Here is a 10,564-nt window from a genome sequence, read left to right as displayed (position 1 = left end):
GAAGAGAGCAATAAGGTCTCCCCTCAGCCGCCTCTTCCCCAGACTAAACAGCCCCAGCTCCCTCAGCCTCTCCTCAAAGGGCTGATTTTCCAAGACCTTCACTAGCCTCGCCCTTCTTTGCACCTGCTCCAGTCCACGTCCCTTCTGTACTGAGGTGCCCAAAACTGAACACAGTACTTGAGGTGAGGCCTTGTCAGTGCCGAGTGCAGGGGCAGGATGACTTCCCTAGTCCTGCTCACCACACCATTCCTGATACAAGCCAGGATGCCATTGGCCTTCTGGGTCACCAGGGCACACTGCTGGCTCATGTTCAGCCAACTGTCCATCAGAACACCAAGGTCCCTTTCCATCAGGCAGCTTTCCAGCCACACCTCCCCAAGCCTGTAGGGTTGCCTGGGGTTGTTGTGACCAAAATGCAGGACCTGACACTTGGCCCTACTGAAACTCATGCCGTTAACCTTGGCCCATCGATCCAGTCTGTCCAAGTCCCTCTGCAGTGCCCTTGTTCCCTCTGGCAGATCAACACTCCCTCCCAACTTGGTGTCATCTGCAAACTTACTGAGGGTCACTCAATCCCCTCATCAAGATCATCAATGAAGATGTTAAACAGAAGCGGCTCCAGTACTGAGTCTTGCGGGACATCGCTTGTGACCAACCGCCAACGAGATCCAACTTCATTGACCACGACTCTTTGGGCCCGGCCATCCAGCCAGTGCTTCACCCAGAGGAGCGTACACCCATTCAGACCATGGCCAGTCAGCTTCTCCACGAGAATGTTATGGGGCAGTGTCAAAGGCCTTACTGAAGTCCAGGTAGACCACATCGACAGCCTGACCCTCATCCACTAAGCGGGTCACCTTGTCATAGAATGAAATCAGGTTTGTCAGACAGGATCTACCAGTCGTAAGCCCATGTGACTGGGCCTGATCCCCTGGTTGACCTTTAATTGGTCCGTGATGGTTCCCGAGATTATTCGTTCCATAACCTTCCCGGGCACCGAGGTGAGACTGATAGACCTGTAGCTACCAGGATTATCTTTCCGGCCCTTTCTGAAGATGGGCGTCACATTTGCCAGTTTCCAATCCACCAAGACATCCCCGGTTAGCCAGGACTGCTGAAAAATGATGGACAGTGGCTTGGCAATCGCATCTGCCAACTCCCTCTGCACTCTAGGGTGCAATCCATCTGGTCCCATGGACTTGTAAGCATCCAGCTTTTGCAGCAGGTCCAAAACTATCTCGTCATGGATCATGAAGGGCTTATTCTGTTCCCCATCCCTATTTACTAGTGCAGGGGGCTGTGTTCTCAGGGAGTAACAAGTCTTATAATTAAGGACTGAGGCAAAGAAGGCATTAAGTACTTCAGCCTTATCCCTATCCTTGGTGACCAGGTTGCCCTCGGCATCCAACAAGGGATGGAGATTCTCCCTAGCCTTCCTTTTGCTCTTAATGTGTTTATAAAAGCATTTACTGTTTTCCTTTACCTTAGTGGCCAAGCTCAGTTCTAACTGCGCTTTGGTTTTTCTAATTTTCTCCCTGCACAGCTTCACTACATACCTGTAAACCTTATAAGTAGCTTGCCCACTCTTCCAGAGACCTTCCAGAGTTATTTGTACTATGAACTAACACTTTTGTGAGAATCGGAAGAGCAAATAATCTTCTTGAAGAAGATTTTTTAGAAGTTTTGGGAACTCTGCTTAAGAACGCAGAGACATCTAACAGAAAGTGTCTGAATCTGCCATTATCACAGTTCAAAACAGGAGTCCATAATTCTAAAAAGTACCACATCAAAATGCAGAAAGACTGACTTTTGTTTAGGGATGAATTCTTATCTGTCTTATAAAGCAATGCCAAATGGACGATGGAGAACTGACCTAATTATACTAATGCCTCATGTAATTTTAACAGATAGAAGCAAACAGGCAGCTCATTCTGATACTGGTGTGCTTGCTTGTTTGTTTTGTTGGATTTTTTTTTGGCTTTTTTTTTGGACAAATAACTTCAGCTGAGATGGCAGGAAAGTGGCTGGATTGGCTTAAGATTTCCTGATCTAGGATCTTTCAGCACTATTCTTGTTTCTTTTGTTGAGAAAAGAAACTTCCAGAGAAGTTTTCAGAAGTGACATGTCCTTGTTCAAGAGGAATGGCGTGGACATCCACTGAAGTGTACAGTGCACGACGCAAAGCTGCTGATAGGTATCTTTTCCAGCCTTTCAAGTTTAGCTTAAGGAGGAAAACCCCACACAAATCACCTCTGAGAAACACTCCAACGTACAGACTGGAAACCAATATAAAGACAAAAGTCCACTTTACAAAAATCGACTTTTTTTCTTTTTACTGTGCCTACTGTACTATCTTGACGATCTGCTATGACCAGTGTTACTGATACACTTAAGAAAGAAATGTAAAAAGCTGTAAATGACAGCTTTCTGATCATGTTTGAATGTTCTCAATAGTTCACTAATGATGCATCGTCTTGTCAATACAGTTCCTAAATTTCTAATTACAAGCAAGTATGCAAGGCCATTTTGTATTTCTGAGACTCCTCCTCTAATACCCATTGCCAGATATACCTAAAGACAAAAACAAATGAAAAACAACAAATCTAGGCTAAACAAACTTTTGGTCTAATCTGATACAATCATAGAATCTCCAGGATTGGAAAAGACCTACAAGATCATCCAGTCCAACTGTCTGCCTATCACCAACAGTTCTCATTAAACCATGTCCCTGAACACAACAGTAGTTATCCTGTTTAGTTCTTTGACCACACAGTTGTTTTCTCCTTGTCTAGCATTCTGCAGAAACTCCAGAATAAATAAACATATCCAAACCATTAACACAATCTGCCTGATGAAGATAAATACTATTAATGCGGATAGCACATCCTACAATCACTGTGCAATCATTCTTGATAATAGTGATCATGAACACCAAACACACGTTTAAACACAGACTTGATTGCTTCTAGCAGTCACAGAATTGCCACAACTGGCAATCATCATTTAATACAAGTTATTGACAGCAACCAGACAATCCAGATGGGACCAGCTTCTTCCCTGCAGTGTAGGAGGACAACAGATTTATTACTAATCATTTAGACCCTTGAAATTTCCTTCAGAAGGCTCTTCTTAGCCCTGTTAGCAATCTGGCCTGCCCTGAGATCAAGCCAACACACAGTGAGAGCTCCCTGAGAAATATCTTTCTCCCCATTACTGAAGACAAATGGGATGCAAGTCACATATTTTGCTGTCATATAACATATACTCCATTTAAATCCCAGTGTTCACCCAGAAGTGTGTGCAAGACCAACTAGTTATGAAACAAGTACTGTATCAGACAATACCATATGGTTTAAAAATCTACCATTGACACCTTATTTATAAAGATAGCTGATGGAACTAACAGTTCTACAAATCTAAGGCTAGAGGCTAGGCAGGAAATGATACAGCATTAGATGACTCTTCCTGCACACCACTACCACCACATACAAACAGCTGGATGAGAACACACATGCTAACACTGCCACTGTTAAACATAAAACCACACATCCTAACAGGGATGCTAGAATGAAATAAATAGTTACAACAGAACACTGTTTTACAGTTGGAGGTAGACACTAATTGTACATTTATAAATTGTTATGCCATATTTGATACAGACATCACTTGGTTTGACAGATGACAGAACCAAAGTAATTTGTCCTTAAAGGGAGTAATGCTGAGGTCTTGCTTACCAAGCTTTCCCCTCTTTTCCCAACTGCTACTTGTGGTCTTTCTAGGTGACTTGTGAATACATACCGCATGGCTCTCAGTGCAGTTTTGTATGCCAATTCAGCATCATGAGGTAGGAGAGAGGTGAAGAGATACTTGGCAAATGTGTGCATTGGAACGCTCTCTCGATGAATGACTTCCCCTAATCCACTATATGGTCCAGCTGCAGAAAAGAGAAAAAAATGTCTGTCTTTACAGTCTGTTAAAAACCAACTTCTGCACCTTTAAAAACACTCACTAGAATTGGTATCCAGTGTTTGCTGTGCTAAAGGTAAAACTGCACTGATTATTTTTTGTTACTCATATCATACATGTATCACATATATTTGAGGACTGCTCGGAAATTAGTGTCTCCTGTTTTATGACGTTAGCGCATTTCAGAGGCAGATGTTGGTGAGGCAGTAGAGGTTGAACCTTCTCACCAATATCCCATTACATGTTGTTGCTGTGTGACAAATGGCATCTGACATGGAACTGCATATTAAGCAAAGGTCTAATACTGAATTCCTCCATGAAGAGAAAACAGCACCCATTAAAATTTATCAGTGGTTGCTGAACTTTTATGGAGGCTGAACAGTGGATGTAAGCACAACGAGGCAGTGTGTTTCAGCAGAGGGTGACAGTGACAGTGGTTCACCTCCAGTGCAGATTTTTACAAGTGTGGCAAGCAGGCTCTTGCTGATCACTGGCAAAAATGCACAGCTAATGGTCGTGATTGTGTTGAAAAGCTGTGTTTTGTAGCTGAGAATTTTCTCTATCAAGTAGTGGTACTGTGCTCTTTGTATCTGATGTAGTTTCTATGTAAATCAACAGGAGGCAATGTTTTCGGGGTGACCTAGGTACAACATATTACAAACCTATTACATACCATATATTCTTTGAGACAATGAGACAGACTGCAAATTGCACAGTACTAGGCATATTACCAACCCACACACAAATGACAGTCGCAGAGCATCATAGGGCTCATTTAACAAATTTATGGTATGCAAAAGCTGAATGTGTTAGTCTCAGCTTTTCCTCCACATCCTTAGATTGTGTACATGAATCCCTACGCATCCATTAGCAGTGTGTGATTTCTTTCTCAAAGATCCATCGAAAAAAAGTGTGGGTTCAGTGACGAGGTGCACATCTTCAGTTGAAGTTACATGAGCAATCACTCCAACAGCATCTGGTCCCTATTAATCTCACTTGACATAAGGCATATAAATTATCCTTTGGTCTAGATTTTGTCTCCAGAGAAGACAAGGTCAGATCTTGCAACAAAATCTTGTTTTGCTAGTCTGTTATAGCTATGTGATCTCAAAAATTACATTTGCTATGAGAAAACTACTCCCACTGCTGTGACAATGGATTTTGCATATACTCTGTACAGTATTTCGTAAGAACAGCAAAAATAAATGAAAATTTGAATGTGATTATTTCTTTGATGCATTCTGAAGGTTAACAGTGACTACAAATACCATTTTTACATTTTTCCTGCAATCACATGAAGCTGCTATTCCTGTTAACTTGAACACTATGCCAAGCAGTTTTTGACTTCAGCAGTTTAGTGTAATATGTTGCAAGATACAGAACAAGAATTTTACATTAACTACTATTGGATAATTACACCATAGGTAGCAACCAGCAGTCCTAGAAATTACTGAGAGAGAAGAGGATTTTACTTCTTTCTATACTACAGATTTCAGTACACCACACGTGGATGGACAAGGACTGGATAAGCACAATTCACTGCAGAAGCACACACATCATTTATATTTCCAGCAGCAGTTCAAAATGGCTGGCCCTACAGATGAGAATGTACTTGCACAATTTAAGCAGACACTTCTTCTGCAGAAGAGGATGAATTCCATGGAAGCAAAGTATGTAACAACTTGAACAAGCACATCTGTTCCAATGTTTTTCTGACTGTTTCTTTTACACAACACGAAGGTAAAAATATAATGTGAAGTGAAAAAGAATCTGAGCTCCGTAGTTGGGCATTTCTTAAGATTGGAGCCGATTACAAAGGAAATATCAATGAAGATTTAGTAGTGACACAGTGTCTTGTATAATCATTTAAATGAAGGTGAAATCCACTAAAAACTATCTACCACAGCTTCAATGAAAGGAGCTGTTTCATATCATTGCCAATTGGCAGTTCACTCGGAAATTCAGGACCTGAGGAATACGTGACAAAACATTTATTTGAAAATATATTCTGCCATTAACTTAGTTGTCAAGCAAAAAATTAAAACAGTTCTTGCAACCAGTTTTAACGTTCCATCTTCCCATGCATTCAAACATTAGCTGCACACAGCATGCATGAATTGGCACTAGCAGCATAGAAATTGGCTTAACATTGGATTAAGCTTTCTTTATTATACCTACAAAACTTCAACTATAAAAACACAACTGATATGATTAAGATCTACCATCACTGTACAGTATTTCCTCCATGTGAGATGGTAGTTTCTGTCTAACCTGGTGTAAACTGAAGACAATGCAAAGAAAGCTACATTTCTCAGCAAACAGCAATGCAAGACCCTCTTTGCACACTGCTCATCACAATTTCCTAGGTAGCTATTTTAGCAGATTTCTTGCTACGGTCAGTTGTTGACTGCTCCAAGGAAACAAAACATCAGTGATCAAAGCAGTAAACAAGGGAGCACTCAAGAGAAACCCTGCCTTTTCTTCATGAAGCATCCTTAACAGTTAAGAGATGCAGCAAATTGATTTTAAAATCCATAAGATCTCTGCCTGGTGGTTGTTAATAGCTGGATCCAGTGAGAAGCTGTTCTTGTCCAAAGGCCATAAAGCAGCAGCAGAGCATATTGTAATGGAAACTCTCCCTATGGTGCAGCCTCTCTGCAATGTCAAATGGAACCATCACTAGGTAACAAAGTCTTTAAGGACCTGGTCATAATGCATCTCTTCCATTAAACGAAACGTTTTTTTCTAAAAATGTCTCACAAAGAAGGCAAAAACCTGACTGCTGTATAACAGCCTTCACAACTCAGCTACAGCAACATTGCACTCCTCATCATGCCTTGAACAGGTATTCAAAATGTGGACCATGCCTTCACCTAATGAGTTCCTTTACAGTTCTCTCATTTAAAAAACAAAAGTTAGGCTATTTTCTGAATATGATGCTAAAATGATGTGTGTTAATCCTTTTTAAAAATTAAAGCAAAGGCAGGAACTCTTTTTCCACAGATTTCATTGCAATCCACCGCATTACAAAAAATGACTCCCAAAGAGAAAATCACCTTGATTGCAGTTTAGTCACAATATCAGTCTTTAAGCCTCAATATCTGACCATGTATTTCAATTTTCAGAGATGATTCAGACTTCAGAGGGAATTAATTTTCTTAGTACTAAATAAAATGCTATACTTCTATCCCAACAATTTCAAGTAAGTTTTCTAAGCTCTTTACCTGGGGAAAAAAAAAAAAATCTTCCTGCATTTACAAAGCTGACAGCTCCTTTTCAGGAAACAAGTGATGTTTAAAATTCTGTTACCTGGGAGCTGCTGATAACTGATTTCTATAACATTTAATTGGAAGCCTGGGCTGTATAATTAGGCTACTGAGATTATGACACACAACAAATAAATCTTAAGAACAAAATACAATAAAAATTGAAATGAAAGGCTCGTACGTCAGTAAATGCCTTGTATCTACAGTGATTGTATTACTTGGTGTATGTTTCATTTTTGTAAAAGATTGTAAACAAATTTTTGCTAGAGTTCTACATAAAAAAACATCTCAGGTAGGTAAGATCAGTTTCCACAGAAATACTAGTTCCATGGGCTTCTATAAGTGAATACAGTTTAAAGAAGCAGTTAGCGTCTACATTGAGCTACCTTCTAATAGGAAGACTGCTTGTTTCCGAAGAATCTTCACCAGAGTATCATCCAATTCAATTTCCTGTAGCTTAGAAATGAGTTGCTCCTCATTTCGACAAACCTTCTCTTGTGCATACAAGCCATCTGGCATTATTCGTTGCTGTCCCAGCCCTATCAATGCTACTTCCACAGCCAGTGTTAAATATGATTCCCCTTCTTCCAAGAACTTGTGTGCAGGCAGGTGCTGGTACTCCAGAGATTTGCATTGCCCCATGTTCTCTGTAAAGGGTAACACAAAGAACAACACATCAGTAAGCTATTCTAATCTGTAATCTGCTTATAATGTCACATTTACAAAATGCTACCTCTGTCAGTATTCATTTGTTTAAAATGATTTAAATTACTGGCTTTATCTCAAGATCCAATACAAACTACCTGATGTAAGGAGAAATAAACCAATTAGAATTTAAAAAATAATCACACAAGTAAAAAAGGAAAGATTTGTCTTTAACTCACACAATTTAGAGGGAAGCAGTTTTTCCTCCAGCTTTGCGTTAACAAGACCAAAAATAGACAATGCATCTTGATTTTTTCTGTTTTTTTTCCCCCTCACTTATTTCTGTATCTCCTTAAAGCCTCAGTGTTGTATCAGTGGACAGGGAACACATTTATATCTCTGCATATATTTCAGATGAAATAATTAAGACTCTGCAAATACAGCAGACCTAACAGCTCCACAATTTCTTAAGCATTTACTGCTAGAGTTCTTCAGGAATTTTTATTATATGTGACAGCTGTATTTATGATAAACATGTATAGTCTCTAAACTTTATTGACATTGTTCTTACTTTCAATACAGTACTTGTAAATTCCATAGAGACCAAATGATAAATGGCTCTAAGAAGTACTACCAATTAATTTGGCACTTCACAGATCACAAAACACTATTCCAGCCTCCAGCAGTTAACAGTCTAATTGGGGAAGAAAAACCTATGATGACAGATGTTGGGAGATAGGCAGTGCAGCATATGAGAATCCAGAACACATATGTGTTGTGTAAGGGAAGTTACTTTTCAACATACAACTTCCATTTCTTAAGTTGTGGGGTTTTTTTTGGTTTGTTATATGTTGTTTTTTTTTCTTCTTGCTCTTGTTGTTTTTGCATTTTTTTTTTAATTGCAAAGAATTTGGTTTCTAATTTCTTTTAATTCAAAGTTCTTCCAGAATAGGTGGATATGGGATTGTAAATTTACTGAAGAAAATCTCATTGAATGAGTTTTGCGGCAAAGCTCTGAGGTGACTGGGGATATGTATATGTAAGAGTTACAAGCAGAAGGATAATTCCAACTTCTATCTATATAGAAATTACTGCAGAAGTGGAAATAGACTGAGAATGAGGAAGGCATCTTATAAGTGCCTGCAAAGCAAATATCGAACTTGAAGCAGGCATACACATCCTGATCAAAAGCATGCATGAATTCTGAAACACTACTTTCCAGTTCATATTCTTTGTAGACCATTGTAATTGCTTTGCCGTCTATTTGAAGAATTATGTACATATATAGCAAAGAAATCCAATAACACCCTGTGCTGCATTAGGAGAGTGCTGCCAGCAGCCAGACTCAAGAGGTCAAGAGAGTTGTTTCTTCCCCGCTACTCAGCACTGGTGAGAGGCATATAGAGCGCTGCATCCTGTTCTGAGCTCTACGATATATTTATGGTCATACTGGAGCAAATCCACTGAGAGGCCACAAAGGCGATCAAGGGCTTGGAGCTTCTCTCATATGAAGAAAGACTGAGACAGCTGGGTCTGTTCAGCCTGAAAAAGGCTCAGGAGGATCTTGTGTAAAAATATCCAATAGTAGAACATATCGATGACAGTCAGATTCTTCTCAGTGAGACATCATGACAGGACAAGAAGCCCTGAGCACAGAATTAAACACAAGGTTCTATTTGAGCATAATCTTTTTTTTTATTATTATTATTATTTTTTTTTTAATGTGTGTTTACTGAAAGAGATTGCCCAAAGAAGCTGTAAAGCTTTCATTCTTGGAGTGCCTCAAAATCCAACTGAACACAGTCCTGAGCAACCTGCTGTAGCTCACCATCTCTAAGCAGACCTGCTTTCCATTCTCAACAATTCTGCAATTTTGTGACCTTCTGCATTATCTCAAAAAAAGCCCAGAGGAAACGTGTGTGGAGATGCTGCTACTGTAAGAACTCATTTGCTTTTACTTTACACATCAAATACAGAATTTTAAAGAATGAGCAACGGATAATGTGGAAGTGTTTTTATACGGCTTAGAACAAAATTCTACTTTCAGTATTTTCTCTTCTACACATTTTCTTAGAGAAGGTAAAAATGAGTTCTTACACTATATTAATTCACAACAGAAAGGTAGAAAAATGCATCTGGGTACTGAAAACACATAAAAGATAGCTTCCTGTGCATAGCCTTACCCATAATGTCTGAGAATCCATGGAAGCTCTCATCATCCACCCTGCAGGCTTCCATCAGGCTACTGAAGAGAGTGCCAATTGGATCCAAAGGATGTCCCACCCAGCCTTCCAGATTTGTTATTGAGGTTACTCCTTTGTGGAGAAGCTCTATGTTAGAAAAAAATAGTGGGAGAAAGGAGGGAAACAGAGCATGTTAGCTGCATAAAACAACAAGAAGTAAAATTGATTAAAATGTTTTCAGTACAAAGCATGAACAATCATCTCTGTTAAGAAAGGGGAAACAGTATCTTCCCGGGCAAATTATCTGTCCTTCATGCATATGTTTTAGAGGAAAAAAAGAAAAAGAACAAAGGCCAAACACCCTTTGAGCACTAACAAAGCATATTATGGGTCAAGAATTTCAACTGCAACACTTTTTGAAATTGTACTCAATAGCAGGAAGTCTTCTGAAAACATCTGCTGATAATTGCATCAAAGACATCGACTTTTTTTTTTTTTTTTTTT

General features: G+C 39.5%; 1 protein-coding gene across 1 annotated transcript in view; it reads right to left on the bottom strand.

Annotated features, from left to right (window-relative positions):
- Positions 1-1,605: 1,605 nt before the first annotated feature.
- The window catches only part of LOC104914906 (zinc finger SWIM domain-containing protein 6-like), a 537,827-nt gene continuing 528,868 nt past the window's right edge, over positions 1,606-10,564 (bottom strand). The window contains exons 4-6 of the mRNA XM_010725446.2: positions 10,061-10,207; positions 7,619-7,879; positions 1,606-3,934 (exon numbers count right to left, since the gene is read on the bottom strand). Of these exons, the coding sequence (XP_010723748.2) occupies positions 3,663-3,934; positions 7,619-7,879; positions 10,061-10,207 (680 nt within the window). The 3' untranslated portion in view covers positions 1,606-3,662. The remainder of the gene's footprint in view (positions 3,935-7,618; positions 7,880-10,060; positions 10,208-10,564) is intronic.

This window comes from Meleagris gallopavo, chromosome Z (genome assembly GCF_000146605.3).
Source record: "Meleagris gallopavo isolate NT-WF06-2002-E0010 breed Aviagen turkey brand Nicholas breeding stock chromosome Z, Turkey_5.1, whole genome shotgun sequence".
Classification (NCBI taxonomy): Eukaryota; Metazoa; Chordata; class Aves; order Galliformes; family Phasianidae; genus Meleagris; species Meleagris gallopavo.
The sequence above is the reverse complement of the archived record's forward strand: the minus strand, read 5'-3'. Positions and strand labels throughout refer to the sequence as shown.